Source organism: Pteropus alecto, unplaced genomic scaffold (genome assembly GCF_000325575.1).
Source record: "Pteropus alecto unplaced genomic scaffold, ASM32557v1 scaffold45, whole genome shotgun sequence".
In the NCBI taxonomy this organism is placed as follows: Eukaryota; Metazoa; Chordata; class Mammalia; order Chiroptera; family Pteropodidae; genus Pteropus; species Pteropus alecto.
Window position 1 is genome coordinate 12,614,482 of NW_006442491.1, and position 23,047 is coordinate 12,637,528.

The 23,047-nt window shown below is 34.7% G+C and overlaps 1 protein-coding gene across 1 annotated transcript in view; it reads right to left on the reverse strand.

The window, feature by feature from the left end:
- Nucleotides 1-23,047, reverse strand: part of PLCB1 (phospholipase C beta 1) — a 618,667-nt gene that overhangs the window by 387,792 nt on the left and 207,828 nt on the right. The window contains exon 3 of the mRNA XM_006921600.3: nucleotides 20,430-20,498. Coding sequence (XP_006921662.1) covers nucleotides 20,430-20,498 — 69 coding nt within the window. The remainder of the gene's footprint in view (nucleotides 1-20,429; nucleotides 20,499-23,047) is intronic.

The following is a 23,047-nucleotide window of genomic DNA, read 5'->3' on the forward strand; positions in this document are numbered from 1 at the left end:
CTATACTCTAAGTGTTCCTTAGACTTTCCTTATTTGACAGTTTAGAGAAATACTGTCTAGGCAATTTTTAAAATATCCCTTATTTGACAGTTTAGAGAAATATTGTCTAGGCAATTTTTAAAATATCCCTTAACTCAGTTTTGTTTGACGTTTTTCTCATGACTAGACTGGAAGTAGTTTGGGGGAGGAAGACCACAAGCTAAATTGCCATCTTCATGGAAAGGTTACATTCCAATATGACAATACTGATATGCTGATCTACTTGAGGTACTGATTGTCAGGTTTCTTCACTGTAAAGTTACTCTTTCTCCCCCTTTTCATACTGTTCTCTTTGGAAGGCAGTCACTATGAGAAGTCTGCACTTAAAAGCTGGAGTTCTGTTCCACACCACTGAGGGGGCATGGATGCTGAAGCCCAGTGCAGTTGGAAATCTGCATATAACTTTGACTTTACTACTAATAGTCTGCTGTTGAATGGAAGCCTTACCTGTGACATAAACACTTGATTAACATATATTCCAAATATGTATTATATATTGCATTCTTACAATAAAGTAAGCTAGAGAAAAAAATGTTATTAAGAAAATCATAAGGAAGAGAAAATGTTTATTGAAGGACATCCATGTGTAAGTGGACCCATGCAGTTCAAACCTGTGTTGCTCAAGGGTAACTGTATCTCCTCTTCACTTTCTGGAACTACAAGATTGACTGGGCTCATCTTGTAGATTCCCCGTCACAGCCCTAAAAACAGTCATTTCTCCAAAAAACCCTCGTTCCTTTTATTGGAGACTAGTTTTAGAAATCAAGATCTGGGCATCGGATGTTCTTATTTCTTCTAGGGTTTGCTTCTAGGTTCTGTTAGTGAACAGCTTGAGAATATATGTGTGTATGTACAAATATCTATAATTATTCCTCTATTAATCCATCTATGTGTATATACATTAAGCTAAACACAGGTTCACTGATGTCTCATTCTAGTATCACATGATTCATTCTAGCTTTCACCCCTTGGTTACCTGTAACAATTAAAATATCAGGAGGCTCTGGATTGAAAGTTAAGAAAACGACTTTCTTAGAGCTATCAGAGGCTTAAAAGTAGAACCCTGATTCTTTCCTTAGTTGCCAGTCTACTTTTTCCCACTCTGAAAGATCATATCATTTATCCTGTTCCTATCATGTAATACCATATTCCAACAATTCAACAAAACATCCCTAATAAATGCATTTAAAAAGTAAGAAACAGCCCAGCCAAGTGGATCCCTCACACAGAACTGCATTGTGGGACTTCATTGTGATGTCTGTACAAGTGGAGAAGAGAATTTAAGTAGCCTTACTCTTTGCATTTTATCCATTTTCTCATGCTTCTTCAGTCAGTTTTCTTTCTGAAAAGGCTCTCTGCTTGACAGGCTCTTGTGCAGAAATGACCTTTTGCTGCACCGGAATACTGGAAAGCAAATGTCAAACCATCTGACTCAGAAAAATAAATAAGCCCTGGTCTCCATTAACAAGGAGATAAAACACACTGTCTCATTTGCCTTTTGTTTGCTTCTCAAGACACAAAACTCTTTCTGAAATTTTGTGTTGAAAACAATATAAGGCAATTTTCTCCTGAATGTATGGTCCCTCATATTTGTTCAAGGTTAGGCTTGCACATCGACACCAGTAAGTTGAATGTATTAATATTTTCATTTACAAGCATTTGAGTTTACTAAAGAAAGAGAGAAGCAGCTTTTACCACTATGGTCCTCATTGATTTAAAACTGCACATTTAAGAAATTCAGTTTCTGAGGTTACTCATCCATATCTTTTCCTTCTCAACCCAAAGCAATAGAGCAAGTAAGAATAAATAAGGTGAATTTGTGACAATGTGGACAGAGAAAGACAAATACTGTATGATCTCATTTATATCTGAAACCCAAAATAACCCCCCCTCCAAAAAAAAAAAAAAAAACCAAAAAACTGAGCTCATAGATACAGAGGTTAGACTGATGATGGCCAGAGGCAGGAGGGTAGGGGAGTGGGTGAAACAAGTGAAAGGAGTCAAAAACTACAACCTTTTAGTTATAAAATAAATAGGTCATGAGGATGTAATATGCAGCATGGTGACCATAGTTAATCTTGGACTATACATTTGAAAGTGGCTAAGACAGTAGGTCTTAACAGTTCTCATCACAAGAAAAAGAATTCTATAACTATGCATGGTGACAGATGTTAGACATTTGTATATATACAAAAATACAAATAACAATATATACAAATATCTTGTACACCTAAAACTAATACAATATTGTATGTCAATCTTACCTCATTTAAAAAAAGAATAAATAAGGTGAATCTCTAACTCATGCTACAAAGTGCAGAAATGACAACTTCAGCCTCTGAATCTTCCATTACACTTACAGGCAAGTTTTGGTAAATGTTAACAAGCAGTTATCAAAAAAAAAAAAAAAAAAAGCCTTGATTTACTAAGGTTTGCCAATTTAATCATGTTTGCCAATTTCAGTGATGTAAATACTCCTGTGGCCAATTTTAAGCTACCAACATGATGTCACTGAGCACAGATTTGGGCAGAGATATGCAGTAGTGCATCATTACATAGCATTTCTATCATTTAGATAGATAAGTTGTAAATAATTTTGAGAGTGTAGATAACAATAAAAATAACCAGAAAGTGATAGGTTTTAGTAATATTACCTTTTCCCCATGTAATATATTTACTTCTAAGTTTATATAATTTAATAGCAGTGTTTAACAACTGGCTCTATAAACTAATAAAAGCCAACTCAAAAATTTTAACACCTACAGAAAAGGTTTTTGGCTACTGAATTGTTCAGGTTTCAGCTGGCTTTGATTTTGGAGGAAACAATCATCTTCTGGGAAAGACAGTGGGGGTAGATTGATTGCAAAAAAGGCCAAAATTCTTCACTCTCTCTGTATCCACACCATTTTGCAATGTGACTTTGTAATTCCTTGTATTAAGAGGTAATCTATGTCTCCATCCTTAAATCTTGGCTGAACTTGAGACTTGCTTTGTGCTAAATAATGTGTCATAACTGATGGGATGCCTGTTTGAAGTCTAGAGCTCAAAAGGCCTTGTGTGCTTACAGGCTTTCTCCTACTCTTCTGCTTTCATGTTGAGAATACTTTCAGGCTAGCTTGCTCTTGTACCCCTGGCACCACCATGAGAACATGCCCAGGCTACACTGACTTTGAGGGAGTGGTCTGGAAAGACACACAAAGAAAGGCAGAGGCTAGTCCAGATCAGACTATAGCCAAGTGACTCCGTAAAATATGAAAGAGCCTAGCCTAAATCAGCAGAGCCACCCCACAGTTGACCATAGACACAGAAGTGAACCCAGCCTAAGAAGAAACACAGACATGACCTGCAGACTCATCAGCAATAACACACTTATTGTTTTATGACCCAGAATTTTGGGAACTTTGAGAGTAAGAATGATTTCTTCCTACCGTTTTGAGAACTAAGCAAAAAAAGAAATTGCCATTTGAACATTTGCTGGAAGCAAGTAGAGGATTTCTTAAAATAGCAGAGGAAATTGGGCTGGCAGATAGGAATTAGGGGTTGAGAAAGAGATATTGTTTTGATGTGTTGTTTGTTATCATGGACTAGTTTAGGCTATCCCGACTAATAAAGATCTCTTTGTCACTGTCATCAATTCAGGTCCAGTTGGCTCAAAGATGCAATCATAAAAATTAATACATAAAAATACCAGAAGAAATCACAAAATTAGCTTTATTATTTTAGAATGAATAAGCATTCCAAATTGAAAACTCATGAAGAAAATAATTAATGAATTTGACTACAAAAAACTCTGGAAAACAAAAATTCCACAAAGTCAAATTAAAGTACAAAGCTCAAGATAACACATGACAGACACTCTTGATATAGCAAAATATCTTATAAAGTGATAAGTAAAAGTACAACAATCCATTGGAAAATGGGCAAAGGATATGGTTAGGAATACAAATATATTGCGTGAGAGAAAAGTTTCCTCTCCACTCACAATTGAAGAAATTAAATAATAAAGAGCTAAACTTAAATAATAAAGAGCTAACAATTTTTCACCTAGTATTATAAGAGAATAATAATAATTAAATAATAAAGAGCTAAACTTAAATAATAAAGAGCTAACAATTTTTCACCTATCACATTTACAAAAATCAAAAAAGTTTAATGAAACACCATATTGGTAAGAGTGTGAATAGATAATTTTGAATGCTATTGGTGGAACTGTAAATTGATATAAACTCTGTAGAGCAATTTGATAATATACATATCATAATTTAAAATGCACATGCATTTGGATGCAGGAATTTCAATTGTGGGAAATTCAAATATACCAATATTATGCCCAAAGATATATTTAATAAATGTATATTGAGCCAAAGGTCATAAATGACCAGACTCGTTATGTTCCTGGTAATCACTGTCAAGAAAAATTCTGGCTCTAAGAGGAATACAGACAGGTTGCAGACAGTTGCTACTCCTGACATTGATTTAAAAGAAAACTTACTCAACTTGGAACATCTTTCTAATATTTAGGAAGTGAAACTGACAGCTCTCACCTTCCTTAAATAAAAGTACAATCAGAAAATGTGACATTTTCACCCACATAATACAGCTAAGGTACTTCCATATGCCACCACAAGCAGTCAAGAATATAAGAAAACTTCTTACATTATGCAAGATTCCTATCCCATAAAACTGATAGACTTAAAAAGCACAGGGCAGATGCAGCATTAATCTGCTCCCACGTGTTTTACAACTATTTAAAGGGCCTGTCAACATGAATAATGCACAGGAGCTATTTTTACATAAAATGTGCTCAGAAATTACAGAATGAACAACTTGATGGCATAGATTTCTAAAAGTCGAATTTATAAGACAGACAGAATAACCACAAATGTTCTTTTCTTATATTTATTTTCTAGACCTTGTGGTTAAATTTATAAGATAATATCAATTGCTAACTAAAAATGATTTTGTTTTTTATTTTCTAGAGATTTAAAAAATGAAATTAAAAAAATTTTTTTAAATTAGAAGATGACATACTGTAGCTATGTATAATATCTGAGAAAAACAAAAATTGCCTTAGGGAAAAATATTTTTTCCATGGAACTGTTAAGAGGAAAAGAGAATAATATTAAGAGTTAAATTTAGTAGATACATTGGGTTGATCAAAAATTTTAACTTCCTAATTATTTTATTCTGGAATAAGAATCCATTTTTTCCTTATATGACTTGAATTTAAAGTATTCCAGTATGCATTGATAGCCAGACTGAACAGTGAAACAGAATAAGTAGCCTCAAAAGAGATCCAGGTATATATGGAAAGATTACATGTGAAAAAGATGGTATCTCAACTCACTAGGACAAAAGTTGGACTTTTAAATAAATAGTGCAAAAGATAGGCTTTTTAAATAAATGGTGCTGGGACAACGAGATAGTGAGCTAAAAACACATATAATTGGATTTTTAAATAAATGGCATTGGAAAACCTAGATACTAGATTAGGGCAAAAAATGGACTTAAAAAAAGTATAATGACAAAAGATATCAAGTTAGGAAAATATAAAATTAGATCCACACCTCACAACATAACAGCATAAAAAGCTCCTAGACAATCTAATATTTAAATGTAAAAATGTTAAACCATACTAGAAAAAAACTATGGGTAAATTTCTGTATAAATTAGATATGGAAAAGACTTTCTGTGATTCAAAGTCCAAAAGGAATTTTTAAAAATATTAATAAGTTGACTACATAGAAATACAAATGAAAACTTACATGGCAAATTCAAAAGGCAAAAGACAAATTGAGATGACATTTTTGCAGCTTTGTGATAAACAGCTAACTTAAGAGCTCTAAAAAAATTTAAAGAGAAAAAAAGGCCAAACACCAAATAGAAAAGTATACAAAATACATTAAAAAAATTCATAGAAATATATATATGTATTTATGTATATGTGTGTGCATGTAAATATATACACACAAAGCTCTTTTACATACGAAAAGATGCTAATTTCTTTCCTGGTAAGAACAATGCATGTTAAAACTATATTGATCCCATTTCTTAACAAATTGACAAAAAAAAATAGATAAATAAAAAAAAAATTGACAATATAACTTGTGGTAAGGCTGGAGGTGAGGGGGCAAAGATCATCTTATACATTTTCAGAAGGAATAGAAAATGATAAAAACAAAATAAAACAAAGCAAAAAACCTATGAAGACGGAGTTAGCAAAATAAACAATCCTAAGAATTTAGCCTGAAACTGGATCTCTGCACATGTAAGGCAAGGCATATGTAAAGTTTTTTTGTTTTGTTTTGTTTTGTTTTGTTTCGTTTTGTTTTGTTTTGTTTCGTTTTGTTTTGTTTTGTTAGTTGTGGCCTCATACACTCAGCAAAATAGTAGAAACAATCCAAATGCTCATCCACAGAAGACTGGCTGAATAATGGACACTACACCACACAGTAGAGTAAAATGCCGCTGTATAAAAGAATGAAAAAGATCCCCAACGCTGATATGGAATAATTTTGAGGTTACGTTAAGTGAAAAAGGCAAGCAGTAAAATCGTATAGATGGAATATTGAATTTTGTGTAACAAAGGTAGGGATGTTTTATATATTTTGAAAAACTGGCATCTCAGATTACTGAGAAAAGATGAGCTTTTTATTAAATGATATGAGGAAACTGGCTAGCTGTGTGTTTTTCCTCATGTTTGCAAATAGAAACGTGGGAAGGAAAAACTAGAAGGTGGGTAGGAATGGGGTGAAAGGAATATGGATGAGAGTGAGCCTTCTCTGAGTATTCATATATATGAATAAATACCACAAAATATTTACATGCTTAAAATGTAAATTTAATTAAAAGATTAGTACTCTCTAAAATCAAATATAACTGTAAGTAAATGAATCTAACTATATAATTAATTAGTATAACTCTACAGAAAATAATTAATTTTAATAAATTTGGAGCCTATATTCTTAGTGAGAAATATTCTAAGAAATAAAGAGAACTGCAAAGAAATGTTGAATTTTCTCTAGTAGACTTGTTATTAGTGGCACTAGTGTTTTTATTCAGAAATTATTTTTTGTAGGCTGTAAAAAAAAGTAAATATTAATGCAGTAAGGAATCAGAATTACTATGAGAAAAGAGAAATACATACATGAAAGGAGAGAAAGGAAGTGGAGTAAAATGCTGCTGTATAGAAGAATGAAAAAAGGATCCCCAGCACTGATATGGAATGGTTTTGAGGTTACATTAAGTAAAAAAGGCAAGCTGTAAAATCGTATAGATGAAATACTGAATTTTGTGTAACAAATATAGGTACGTTTTATATATTTCGAAAAACTGGCAAAATGATTAGTTTCCAGTTTTCAAAAAAATTTTTTCTTTCAATTTCAAAAATTTTTATTGTGGTAAAATATAACTAACTTAACATTTAACCATTCTTTTAAGTACAGTTGGTATGCAATATTATATTTGTTATGTTAGCTTCAGATGTATAATATAGTGATTCGACATTTTTATATCATACAATGTGATCACCCCACTAATTCTAGTACTCATCTGTCAGCATGCAAATTTATCTCAGTATTATTCACTATATTCCCCTTCACCTCTACCCCCTATTCCCCTACCCCTCTCCTCTCTGGCAACCATCCCTGTGGTTGCTGTTTCTATGAGTCTACTTTTGTTTTATTTAATTTTATTTGTTTGTTTGTTTTGTTTTGTTTTGTTTTAGATTTCATATAAGGTTTTTTGTAGTAGCTTTAGATGCTGACAAAATTAAAGACAGATATCCTTTGCATTGCTCTCTCATCTTGTTCTTAAACTATTTTTTATGCAAACTCCCATTTTCGGTAACTGAGCCTTTATTCAGGACTGGCCCCTAAAATAATTGGCTTTCTCTTCTCAGTCATACAACCAAAAAGATTTATTTAGAGCCAAGGAAGCATAATTCTCGTATTCCAATGGAGTGCTGGAATTAATAGTGTATGGAATTTTTGCCACATACAACTAATGTCAATTAATGCCATTAAAACAGTGTGTTTTGTTAGGATTAAAAGAAATATTTTGGATGGACTTGGATTCACCATAGCCTGAATTTCTGCCTTTGAGTTAACAAGGTCAAGCCTTATTAATTGCAGCGAAGATGCCACCAACAGAGTCAGATGACACTCCTGAACTTCCTGCTCCCCACTGCGTCTGCAACTATGTGGTTTTGATTATATGATTCATCATCTAACATCTTGTTGCCAGAAAAACTAGCTCAACTTGCAAATGCAAGGCATGGTTCAGCTCAACATATTAATTTTCTTTTACAACTTCATAGTTTCTTAATTCATAATGAATTGGGCATAAATGTTGGTAAATTAAAAGCAGAACATTTAAGGATGTGATTAGATGATTTTCAAGTTATTTGGAACTTTAAGAATTTACTTAAAGAATTTAGAATAATGTAGCAAAGTTAAGTATTGGGGGGACATATTTACAGAGCTGAGAATCGAAATACGACTTTTTCTATTTTACACACTAGAATAATTATTTACTATTTTTAATGAAAAAATAAGAACTCTAGCCATGCTTCCATGGTATTTCAAATGCTCTATAGTGTCCTTTAAATAAATTATTTGATTTAAGAACTATCAACTGGAACCATAAAAATTTGAGCAGCTAGCCATAAAATTAAATATTGAGTCTAGTTTTCTATTACACAATTTATTCATTAACATACTTTCCAAAAGTTCTATCAACCACTAAAACATATGAAATATCTCAATCATCTGTTTTTAAGTATTATAAGAGCTATTATTTTTCAATAATATGCATTGATAATTTATCTGAGAGCAATATGGATTTTTAAAATGCGTAAACCTATCTTAAGGAAAGGGAAAATTCTTAGATATTTGGGGTAAAATAGGCAGAGAAATGGTAGCCCAAACTGTGACTTAATGACCAGAGATTATTTCTAAATGCAAATTTAGAGAATTCACTACAATTCCAGGTAGTCATTTATTGAAAGAGAGTTCTAATTCTGCGAATTCTACCAGACAGACAGGGTAATAGTAGGAAACTCTGAGAATGAAGTAGGAAGGAGAGAAACACAAACTCATGTAACTAGCACAATGAAGCAAAGGATTACAGTGCAGAGGTAAAATAGAGATGTGAAAATGTCCTAAATTCCAGATACTAAGGTCACCTGCACTTTGTTTAAAGTTTGTCTGTTTTTTTATTCCCATGAGCAAGCTCTTTTTAAAAAAAATGTTCAAGATATCATTACAAATGAAAACTCTGCCAGAGGGTGAAACACCTACATAATATAGATAGCACATATAAATATCAAAAGGAAAAAAATTGAGACTATAGATGCTGCAGCGAAGTCTAATTTGTCAAATAATGACCCTGGCTTCAAGTCTATTAAACATCTGCACTAATGATCTTTAGTTTTAGGGGATAACAATAACTATCACTTATAAACTGCAAACTGTGAACTATAGCTTATGGCCTTAGTCCTCCCAAAAACCTTGAGAAACTGTATTATGAACTTAATTTTGTAGATGAGGAAATCAAGTTATGGGAAGTGGCTATGGTCATGCAAAAAACACTAATGGGGCTTCCACCTCAGGGCATTAAATTTCTCTGTCTCTCTCTCTGTCTCTCTCTCTCTCCCTTCTCCCCCTCTCTTCTTCATAGGGTTACACCCATTTATGGCCAACATTAATCAGCAAATTCTTCCAGCTTCACTGGCCTTACCCGAAATCTGTAATTTTTGTATACAAATTAAAATGTCAAGAAACATCTGGTTGATTAAGTACCAAAAGTCAGAGAGAAGATGTCTTGATGTGTGAGGCTGAAAAGTGAATCTCCTTACTTGTTAGACTCAATAACCCTTTTTCACAATTAAACACCAGTGATATTCTGCTTAACTAGTGTAGTTATTCCATCTCTTAGAAATCTCTATGGACATTAATTTCATAGTTTTAGAAAAATTTATTTCTGTCAGTAACAAAGACCTGTCAAGTAGCAAATGTTTTACTACATTATTTTGACTTTTAATTGCTACTTTCTACATAAGATCAATATTATTTCTTTGGGTATTTGAAATTTCACATTTAAACACCCAAGAATGTTAGCTGTGTTTACATTCAAGAATGAAAAAAAAAAACTATAGTGAAAATACTCTTTCATCTCTCAAAATACTTACTGTTGATCAGGTATCACATCCAAAGTCTACAATATAAGACTTTGTCCTTTTATGGTAAATAGAAGGAATTTAGGAATTTTTAGCTATTTTGCATTTGAAGAAGATAAAAATGAATTTCTAATAATAAAATAGTTTATACTCTTGAATTCTTTCCACTCTACCACATTATAACTGGCAAACATATTTCAGGAACATACATCTCACAATACATGGTAGACATAAATATTACCTTTCAGTCCCAAGACTTTTTCTCCTGTTACATCATGTGTCAAATCACATTGCAGTTTTTCTGCTATTGTACTATGTGTCATATGATATGCCAAATTCTTTTAGAACCTAATCTCCAAAAAGAAGACAGCTCAAGCAATATATATGCTTAATTATCAGACTCACTGAGTTCTAAGAAGAATAAATGGAAAGAGAACCTAAAGCAGGCAAGGAATTAAGTAGAAATAAGTGAGCTCCCAAAGTATATCCAACATTATGATTTGTGTCTTGTTGCCAACCAGAATGCAACGCACCGGACAATCCTACTCAGCAGGTATTATCATTCCCACAGAGAAACTCAGAAACCTTTTTGTGATCTCTCAGTAAATACATGCATTGGAAATTGATTTGGGTCTCTTTCATCCCAAAACTTGTTCTTCCATTTCAAAATAGTGCTTCAGATTTTGCCTCAACAACGGCATAGTGCAGAAAAAGATGCCAACCTGTTCTTAACTAAAAGTGAATTGCTCTAAAATTATTTTGATTAAAAAATCTACCTGTCAAATCTGGGCAGTTTTCTAAATAAGAACTGGAAATCTCAGTACAATAAATTGCTGTGATGGTCCTGTGAGGGCAGGGGTTTGGCTGCAAAGATAAATATGCTTCGAGTTCAGTTTTCTACAGTTGACATATAAAACATAGATTGTCATAGTTAGATTTAAATACCAGAGCTACATGCATTCTATTATCGAGTCCTTATAGCAACCAGATTAAAAACAACAACAACAACAACATGGAGAATATTCCCATAATACAGATGGAGAAATAACTTGCTGAGTTATGTAGCTAGCTATTGGCTTTGAGGCTTAGCCGTCTGACCAAAAGCTTGTGTATTAATGAGTATACTCTATTAGGCATTTACAATGCATAAAGGTACATTGGGTGCTCTGGAGTATAAAACATAAATATGAATGTGCTGGTAATAAGAAAACAATGTATTCTGTAATAAAGGCACTCTGAAAAAACAATAATGTCTATTTCTGAAAGATTTTCACTACAAATTTCTATCTACTCTGACAATCATATTGAGTATAAAGAAAAAAATGTATTTATATTACATCAGTTGTGAAATAATCCTACAATGCTACTCCTTATAAAGAAGTAAATCATAAAGTTGGCTTTCTAATGCAATGAGGACATATTATTATGGTTCAATTGTGTCCCCCCAAATTCATATATTGAAGACTTAATCCCCAGTACTTCAGAATGTGACTGTTTTGGGGAATAAGGTCTTTAAAGAGGTAATTAATTTAAAATGAGGTCATTAGGATAGGCCCTGATCCAATATAATTGATGCCCTGATAAGAGGAAATTAGGACACTGATAGATACAGAAGAGGGACCGGGTGAAGACAAAGGGAGAAGATAGTTATCTATAACTGGAGGAGAGAAGCCTCAGAAGAATCCTGCTGATAACCTTGATCTCATACTTCCTGCCTCCATTTAAGCTGGCACTCTTTTTACTTAGAATAATAGTTCTCAAACTTGGCTGACAACAGGCATCTCTGGGGAGCTTTAAAGAAAATATTGGTGCTTGAACCCACACCAGATATTTTAATTTAATTGATCTGGGTGTGGTCTAGACATCAAGATTTCAAAAGCTCCCCAAGTGCTTCTGATATCTCTACATCACATAGAACCCAAGATTGAAAACCCTGGCATAGAGAGCAGTTCATGATGTGGAAATGATTTAAAAATTAATATTAGATATATCCACAAGGTGGCGTATTATTGCATTTCAAAGAATTAAAATTGAGAAATATTTCCAAAACTCAATTGTGTGCCAGTGCATGTAGAACAAATTGGATTTAGATTGAAGTTATATCAGATAGAAGCACTAATAAAACAAGTCATAACATTCTAAAAAGACTTAAGGTTTAGTTAACTGGTATTGCCAATCCTGTCTTAAACAAGGAGTCTACTCTGGCCAAAAATGAGAATGCATCAGCTTCCATGTCTTTCACCTACTATTACCCCTTGGAAGAACTATGGCCTCCACCTTCTCTCACTACAACCATTCAGGGACCTTTTGAACTCTTTGGCCAGTAGGGTACTAAGACGGATGCTTACTATTATAAAAAATGTAGAATCTTCATTCAGCCACACACATGTTCAGTTCATTGTATTTTACAGATGGGCTCACATATACACTAAGCAATGTGGGCACTGCTCAAATGCTCAAATTTAATCACTGATATGAGATATACCAATCACTTCTCAAATTTGGGAATTTATAAAAGCATCCTAGAAAAGACTTAGCCTATCTGTGATTGCTTAAAAAAATAAATAAATAAATAAAAAGCTTTTAACCATTAGAGAAGATATTCTATACATTAATGGTAGCTTTAAAAATCTTCTCTTGTTCACTACTGAATGGCCATGAAGGCTAGAGGCAGGTAGATAAGGCAGAAGAGTTTTAAAGGCAAATATCTACACAGAAGAGTTTTAAAGGCAAATATCTACCAAGAGAACCATTCCATAACCCCCTCTGCATCCTGATATTTCTGCTACCAAATCTCTGACTAGTTATATAAAGGTTTTTGTTTCCAAGGAAACCACTGACATCTATGGAATTCAATGAACATAAAAAAGGAACTATGCCATATAATTTACATCTGGAGATTAATGTGAATAGCTAGCTGTCAAAACCATTACACACACACAGATAATTCTGTGAATTTTTAACCCTATTTTTCTCCACTTAGTAAAGATGTAAATAAATACATATTTAAGGAAACAAAATGACCAAAAAAAAAAAAAAAAAAAAAAGCCCAAAAGGCAACTATTTCACCAAGTCAGGTAAATTAAGAAATACTTGGAAGCAAGAATATGGACCAAAGGTAGATCTCTTTAGCAATTGATTGAAAAAAAACCAGAAAGCTTTATTTTGCTTTTTAAAGGGTTTTCTTCATCTTTCCTAAACCTCAAATATCTATCTACATCAAATTTTATGACTGTGGCTTCACTCAATGGTGAAATCTGTACAAAATCAGGAAAATATCTTATGATCAGAAAAGGGGCACAATAAATAAAACATTAATTTCAACTCCAGGCCTCATGGATGACTCGTTGAAACCACTTCCAGATAACAGTTTATTGTGAGATTTACATACTGGCATTCAGATTCTGTGAGAAGCTATTTGAGATTTGACAATGCTAAAATAAATAGCCTATTTTGAATATTAATAAGAAATGCTGATAATATAGGGGAAATTTTAAAGCACATATAAAATGGTATCTTCAGTAAAGTTACAAAAACTAAAATAAAATAACACCTAGAAGAAAATAACACCTAGAAGGAAATTCCACCTTTTTATCCAAATGACTACTCTCTCTTTCTTGAAATACTTTTTAAGGTGCTCATAATATTCTTCCTTCTGCTTCTTCTCCCTCCTCATTGGTTGCTCATTCTCACTTGCTTCCTTCTTTTTTAATTGTGGTAAAATACACACATCATAAAATTTACCATTTTAATGATTGTCAAATGTACAATTTGGTGACATTTAGTAAATTTACATTGTTTTGCAACCATCACCACCATTTATCTTCAGAACTGTTTCATCTTCTCAAACAAAATTCTGTATCCATTAAACGATAACTTCCCAATTTCCCCTACCCAGGCCACGGAAACTGCTAATTTACTTTCTGGCTCTATAAATTTACCACTCTAGGTATCTCATAAGTGACATATAATATTTGTCATTTTGTATCTGATTTATTTCAGTTAGCATATTGTCTTCAAGGTTTACCCATGTTGAAGCTTGTATCAAAATTTCATTCCTTTTTCAAGGCTGAATAATATTCTATTGTTTGTATACAGTATATTTCGTATATCTATTCATCTATTGATGGACATTTGGGTTGTTTCTACCTTTCAGCTGTTGTGAGTAATGTTACTCTGAATAGTGGTGTACTACAAGTATCTCTTTGAGGTCTCTGCTTTCAATTCTTTTGGGTATATTCCATTCTCAGTCTCTTTTACTGGCTCCTCCTTACCTTCTCAAAGTCTAAATGGATGTCCCAGGGTTTAGCCATAGGAACTCTTTCTTTTATACCTACATTCCTTAGGTGACATCACTTGACTTTGGGCTTTAAATAATGAAAGTTTTAACCTAAAGGCCAACATTTCTCCTGAACGCCAAATTTGTATATCCAAATATGACACCATCAGGTAGAAGTCTAGTAGGCATCTTAAACTTTAAATACCAAACTGAATTTTTCTGTTTTAATTGTGCTTCTTCCTTCTTATCTCAGGATATAGCAACACAATTTCCCACTTTCCCAGGTTGAAACACTAACGGTTGTTCTTGAATTCTTTCTTTTTCTCATGTCTAACATCCAATGCATTAACAAACCCTATAGTTCTACCTTCAAAACATACTCAAATTCCGAAATATTCTTCTATACTTCTTGGTCATCATCAACACTGCCCAGAGTATTTGTAACAGCCATTCAGTTGGTCTTCCTTCCGCTTCCTTTCTCCTCTGTGTCTACCCTTAACACTGTGGCCAAGGACACTTTAAAAGCTAAAATCAGATCCTGTCACTCCCCCACTCAGAAATTTCAGATGCTCATTTCCCTCAGAGGAAAAGCCAAAGTCATTAGCGTGGCCTATGAAGCTCAAAATCATGTGGCCCCTGGCTACCTGACTTCATCCTTTCTTTTTGAACTCCATTGTAGCCACATTAGCCTCCTTGCTATTCCTCAAATATGTCGGGCATATTCCTACCTCAGGGCCTTTGTTCTTGCTGCGCCCTCTGCCCAGAATGCTCCTCCTTCCCTTAATTCAGATTTCTGTTTATATGACCTCATCTTATCAAGAGAACTTACTTCACTATAGCTCTGAAAACCTGCAAGCCTCTTCACCACCCTTGGTCAATGTCTCTGTCTTGCTTTATTCCTCTCAGTGGGGCTTATATGTTATCTCTTTCTCCCACTCAGAGGGATACTGGAGCTTACTTGAAGGGCTAGAGGCTGTGGTATACATTGCTTTCCAACTTCATTCAATGACATCAGGTTGTGGCTGGAAACCTAACAGGCTGATAATATTTACCCAAAGGAAATGAGGAAATGCAACAAATCAGGGCTTTAATTTCTTTTCTCCTTCTCCTTCTTCTTATTTTTGGAAGGCTAGTTTACCAGCACCACCAGTTCTCCTCTCCTCAACAGAATGTTATATGACAGCAGTGTTGTTTGTTTTTGTTTGTTTGTTGCTATTTTCCCAGTGCCTAGAACAGTGCCTGACCAAAAAAAAAAAAAAAAAAAAAAAAAAAAAAAGGCACTCAGTGACTATTTGTGAAATCAATAAAGGATGAAATTTAAAAGCCATCATTTTCATATTGTCCTTAGGAAAAAAACTGATCAAATTTTAAAATTTAATTTTTCTCTAACCTACCTTATGTGATTCCAGTGATACTATATACTGCCTAGAATTTAACTGTAACCTGGATATTTATAAGCAATCTGCAAATTAACATCACACATCTGAAATAAATTGTCCCTTTACCAATAGAATGAATGAACGGTCAGCTAAGCACATGAAGAAGTGTCCTTTGCACAAAACACAGTTTGAAAATAAAACTATAGAAATATCTTTCAGTGATATTGCTGCATGCATTATCGAGAGTTGAATGTTGGCAGCACAGAGTTTCATATACTAAAACCTGGGAGAGCCTCTAGCAATGGAGTCGCTCCCTCTGGGTCCAAAGCAATCCTAGAACTGTTTCCAAGAAGCCATGCGCAGAGTTTGACATGTCTTTCTTCCTTCCTTCCTTTCCTTTTTGTTTGTTTATTTGTTTGTTGCTATAGCACCTTACCTTGGTTAGAATGTGACCTGACTTTTTTTTTTTAAGTTCACCTAATTTCTATGACCAAGGTAAGAAGTTTTGGGTTATATAAACCTGCTGGACATCAACTTTATAATCTGTGAAATGGAGCACCTTGGCTTAACTAACTTCTCATTTTCGTTGGAATCAAGGGTTAACAAAACCTTATATACCTGAAGTCATGTGCCCCTACTTACCCAATTTCAAAGATAAGGAAGTAGAGGCACAGACAGAAAGAAAAACTTCCTTAAGCTAGTTTATGGCAGAGCTGGCACTAAACCCATATCTCGCCTTTTCTAGTCCCATCTACTTTTCACTACACCTAAGGATGAAATACTTCCTCAGAATCTTGAGAATAAGGAAATTATCTTTTTGAGTAGAATCTCTGAAACCTTTCTGACATAGCCCATAGTAAAAAATACTCTTTATGTTGCGACCCAGAACTCAAACTTGCTCTGTATAACACACTGATATTTTTCATTCTCATTAGGCCTGTTTCATTTTATTAATTCTACACATGAGCCAATAAATTGATTTGTGGGGGTCAGGAATCACTAGTAGATCAGAGACCACAGTGATAAACACTCTTTATAAAAGCAAAGATTCTTTTAAAATGAAGATCCAGAGGATACATGTCTATAGCATAGACAAGATGAATATACCAAAGCACCTTGCACTTTACATGTGCTTCAAAATCCAGGAGGGAGGATGGGAGACAGCAAGAAAGGAAACATAAATACATTTTAGATTTCAAAGGATACGATTTTTTTTTTTAACTTTTAGCTTTTACATTGAATAAAAATCTCCCAGTTTCTCTCTCTCTTTTTTTTTAATTTAAGAAATTTAAAAACTGGTCATTTGAACAAAGGCTGTACACCAAAAAGCATATCTGGAATTATACATATTGTATTGAGAATCGGCATTTAAAATTCATTAACAGAGTAACACATAGAAGCTTTTCCATTTCTTACAAATGCCATTTCAAATCACAGCAGGCAAAGAAAACAGTTCATCTTCAACTAGATTGTGAATTTTTTATGTAATGAGATGCTGTGAAACACAAAAATAATATGAATACACAGATAAATATTTGTGGGGTGGCTGGGTATTTTGATAAATAATATCTGCTCCACAAATGTTCTTCCTTTATGGTCTATAAACGCCCCCAGAAAGTCTTCCACTCAATCCATCTTCATGTTACGCTGCCTTTCTGTCCTAACTTTTCAAGCTTTTTTCATTCCATACTGGTATCTATACATTTTTCAATCTCCTACTCTTAGTCCTGCTGTTTCATTCTGTGGTCTCAATGGTCTTCTCTTATTTAGTTTTCCTCTTCCCTGCCATGTGCCTCCTTCTATGAGGTGGTTATAAGGAAATCATTCTGGAATACTAGAGAGGAAGCTAGTCTCTCTTTTGGTTCCTGCCATATGGAAGTTCTCTGGGATCTGCCAGGGATGGCATGCAGAGGATGGACCCCGGGGGTCCTGAGGAAAGAAGGGGATCTCTTCCAGCACCTTGGAAGCAAGACTGGTGAGAGAAAGAGGCTCCTATTCCTTTGTGACATTTGTTGAACAGCTGAATGAGACTTTACCTGAACTAAGCACTTCCATTGAAATTTTCAATGCATTCCAATCATTTTTAATAAATTATATTTATATTTACTCAGTTAAACTAGGGTTTTCTTTTTATAACTTAAAAAATTTTTAAACTGATATGATTATCAACTTCTTTCTCGCCTATTAATCCACGAAGCCCCTTTCAGTCAAGCTCCTTGTCTAATCTCTCTTTTCAAATAATTTCCAAATTAAATGAACAAAATGAAAACCAACTACCTGCAAATCTGACAGGAAATTTTTCATAATTATAAATACAAAAATAACGATGATGATACCAACAATAGTGGTTAATATTTAGTGAGTGCTTATTATATAACAGTGATAAATTAAAGCAGTGATGCTCAAATTTTGCTGCAAATTTACTTTTCAAAAGGTAAATGTGGCATGTCCGTGCCACACTTATAGCAATTAGATTCCTGTGGCACCAGAATCTCTGGGAATAGTGAACAGACATAAGCATTTTTTAAAGCTCTTCAGGTGATTCCACAAGCAGTTAAATTTGAGAACTCCTCTGCTAAAGATTGGCTAATGAATTATTTTATTAATTCCTATAGCAATGATGTGATGTACTCATTCATCACCATTATTATTATTTAGTGGTAGTAGTAGTAATAGTAGTAGTAGTGGTAGTAGTAGTAGCATCACCACTCAGCCAATGAGGAAGAAATCTGAGTCTCAGAAGTTCGCACACATAATATGCTACAGAACCCAGTTTTGAAAATATTAAAGTAAATTGAGGTTCTTGAACACCAGCAAGGAACAGAAGGGGGAAAAAGCCAAGAACATAGATAATCCACAAAGAAAGCAATCTCTGGTTTAAAAAAAAAAAAAGTAAAAGCCAGAGAATTCTGAGTATATAAGTCTGTCCTCAAGAGAAGCATTTTAGGATCTAATAGTGGTTTATCAGCTGAGCACAGTACAGTCCCCAGTTCTGTTCATTTATCACCATTCCATAGACATTTATCAAACTGCATCCATAAATGAAACACATAACTGATAAGCAGGCTGTGTATTGCAGTCAAAAAGAAAATTCAAGCCTGAAAAAAACTCTCCATGTACAGAGAAAATGAATGACTCACAATGCCTGAGAATAAAGGGAGGTCTGGTATAGTGTAGGCAAAAGTCTTTAACAAATATTGATAATGAAATTTCAAGTTAGGATGATAAACTTGGCATTAAAAGGCAAACTTTAGCACTATGTTATCGATATACTTCTTGAAACATGAAACTTGGCTCAAATACTGTTGAGAGAAGAATAAAATATTCTTTCCTACACCAAAAACTGTGAATAATTTTGATTCCTCAACAAAGCATTAATAATGATAAGCTTGATAAGAAATTGAAAAACCAATCTATTAAAATTCCATTATATTGAGATTAATGTAAATAATAGACTGCTTTCACATAAAACACCTATAATAATCTTCTTGAAAATAATTTTGATTTTTCTTTTTCTTTTTAACATTATCCTGTATATCATTTTAACTCCTTCAGCAATAAAAGCAGTATTTGGGTGTTTGCTCTACTGCTGAATTTGCCCAACAATGACTGCACTGTTATGTATCTGAAAAATAATAATTCCGGATGACTTTTTTCTTCCTGCATCTCCACAGCAACCGATAATCTTTGATGTCAAAGAAAGTATTTTGACTCTTAAAGAATAAAACAAAAGTTGCAGGCAGATACTCAAAAGAAAATCACTAGTTTTATATCAATTACGAAAAGAGGAAAGAGCTCCTGCATGGCGCCTATACTTCCCTATTTGCTAATATTCCCTGCTAAAAGGAAGTATTTAAAGTACTAAATTTTAAAAACAATAGAGAGTAATTTCCCACATCCTGCTACTATATATCTCCGATAATCTAAGTTAAAAAATATATGCACGTCCCTTATTAAACATTTTTAAACAATCTTCAAAAAACAAGCTGCAAACATTGCTTTGAATATTTCTTCAGTAAAATTTCCAAACCAAAGCAAACTGACATTCCACACAACTGATTCCAAAGTCTCCCAGTCTTCACTAGTAACATGTGTAAAAACAAGTCTTATACCATTTTGGCTTCATGGATGGAACAATTTCAATTGCAAAGCATTTGAGGGTTAGGGTCTTGTTTATCACATCCAAAAGGTTAATACATGTATGCTTATGAGACTCAATGATTTTGCAAATAATTTCAAGCAAATTTTAACAATTTAGAATTATCCAATAACTTTAGCATTGTTGTTTTTTTTTTTCCCAAACAAAAATAAAATCAGAGGGCATAACGCAAGCCCTTATATCCAACTGCCTATATATTTATTTGTTCATTGTTTCAGTCTTTTAACAAAAGTGGAAGTGTTCAAGGCATACTGGCTTCTGGAAGGACTGGCTGTTTTATTGTGTTTTACAACATCTACAACAGAGAAATTTTAATTGGGGGCAATTAATTGATACCATGACACAGCTAAATAATCAAGGCAGCATCTGGTGCAGGCACAATGCTCTGCTTCCTACCTTGGGAGCTCTGGCATGTTTCCCACACCTGGCATCCTTGACAAGGCTGAGATCTAATAGTTCCGTCTCCTGGAAGGCAAAAACATAAAATTGTTAAGCATCTACACAGATCTCTCTTCTCTGTTTTAAACTGTTGACATCACTTTTAAAAATAATATTATCTTAAGACCTGCCTGAAGATTTCTCTGCAGTTGGGACATTTTTCCTCTTACATCATTGATTAATTGAACTGGAATAAATAAAAAAAAATAGCAGACTGCTAAATTCTCAGTTTAATCTATATTCTAACACATTTCATAAGTAGTATAATATGTGTGGTTTGGGTCCCCAGTCTATCCTACAAGCCATTCTTAAGTCATGATAAAGCAGGCCTTCCTGCTCACCTGCTGAAAACAGTCCTGAGAATCAATCTGGGTGTAAGTAAGGTTATGTGAGTGCAGGTGGGAGATCAGGGAGAAAGGGTAGAAGGTGTTGCTATCAGCTCATAGAATACCCAGCTCACCTGGCCAAAGTAAAGAGAAGGATCTGCCTCCCCTACTCACCCCCCACCCAAGCCTTTTACACACATACCTTATACTCTGATCTTTTCATTTATTCATAATACAGTTTTGAACAACTGTAATACGCAAGTTACTCTAGGGTAGAAGAAACATAAAATATGATTGCTTCTCTGGATGAATTTGCCATCGAATAGGAGACTAAGAAATGTATATGTGTAAGACTAGAGAGTGTTAATGCCAAATTTAAAGTTAACTTCTATGGGGATTAACAGAGAAAAGAGAGTTTTTCCCCTAGGGGCTCAGAGAAAAGTCCACGGAGAAATCACTGAGCATGGAGAAAACAAGTGGAGAGGGAGGGGGCTCATCCCCAGTTGGAGAGCACAACATAAGCAAATATTCAGAAAAAAACGGACCAGAGGTTTGGATAGAACCTTGAGGTATTCGTGGCCATTAGATGCTTAGAGAAGGAGAACATTGCAAGAGAAGGGGGTAGGGAGGAAAAGAGTAGGGAGGCACCCAGGAGTAAGAAACAGCACAAGAAAAGGCATAATAGCAGCTCAAAAGGGGACTTTCACGGGCAGCATTCAGTATTCCATTGCTGGAGCACAGAACATACAAAGAAAAGTCATGGGAGATATGGGTGAAAGGATGGAAACCCTGAAAGTCAGGCTTAGGACATTGAGCCATCACACACATCACGGAGTGAACTCTATCACCAGCCAGATGGGACTATGGGACAATGAGCAAAGTCATCTTAAAGTGACTATGATTTCTAGACAATGTGTGAATGAATAAAAGCATCTAGTCTCCTCCCAGCAGGAGGCATTACATCATAATTCAGCCACTCATAGACCCTCTGGACAGGAATGGCTATCTCTAACTTCTCATAGGTCCCAATGTCCCCAAATACTGGCAGCTAGGGTTCCCAGACAACTTCAAAAACTGCCACCAATTTCAAATGTTTGGTGCAAAATGGTCTGATTATTTTCCTGTGCCTAAGGTTGATTGCAGTACAATAATGGTCAAATAGGATGTGATGTCCCTCCACTGCGATGCAAACCCACACAGCAGGTCCAACGGAACCTCTTGGTGGGCTGAAGGAAGCACAGGAAACAGTGCCTTTTCTTCATTTGCTCATCATGGCCTTGTAAGTTAGCTTTTCCCCATTTTAGCAGATTCTTTAACCCATCGCCTCTTGTATGTGACTATGTGGAAATCTTCCCAAACCCCAGGGTGAGAAAGGCAGCAACCTAGCAAGGACCTTGCAAGACAGAGTAACTGGTACCATGGTTCCCCTAAGGCCACACTTTTTACAGTCACTTATGAGAAAAGACTATCAACCGCAGGACTCAATACTTCACCTAGGCAAATGCATAATAAAGCCCTTAGATATGAGAAGGTGGAGCATCTGGCCCCGGTCTCTTTACCTCCACATCAACGACAACCAAAAAGATTGTCGGAAGAGGAGAAACAGGAGGAGAACCAAGCTTGAAGAAGCTTAATCTAGAAGATCATGACCAAATGGAAACTTGAGACAGAAGAGACCAAATGAAGGCATGGTGTGAGGAGAAAGAAAGATGGCTGCCCTCAAGCGCCCTCCGGACACCCTTAGCAACTTCCCAGCTGAAGTGAGTCAGCACTTCCCTTATGTAACCACATGCGGGTACGCATGTGCGGGCTTCTGGCAGCGTGCCACTATTGTTAACCTGTGTATAAATGGCGCCTCCACCCTGAGGCTGGCTGTGACCTTGCTGGAATAAAGAGCTATGTCGCAGTTGACTATGGCTCCCTGCATTTTCTTCCAATTGCCAGAGTCTCGTATCCCTTACCTCCGTACCCCGAATCTGCAGTAGCACACAGGGGTGTTAGAAAGATGAGAGTCATAATATGGTGGCAGAATTGAGGAAAGGAAAGAGAGGAGCCATAAACAACTCTAGGATTTCCATGTTCCTCATTGAGACTCAGAAGTTTGGGCAAAATAATAGTGCATTATGGAGATGCTAGTTTGAGAGGTTTGTCCAAGTAGAAATGCCACTTATTAATTCACTTGAGCATTATTTACTGAATGCTGCAATGTGTCAGGTATGGGCTAGTTACTGAGAAAAGACACCAAAAATA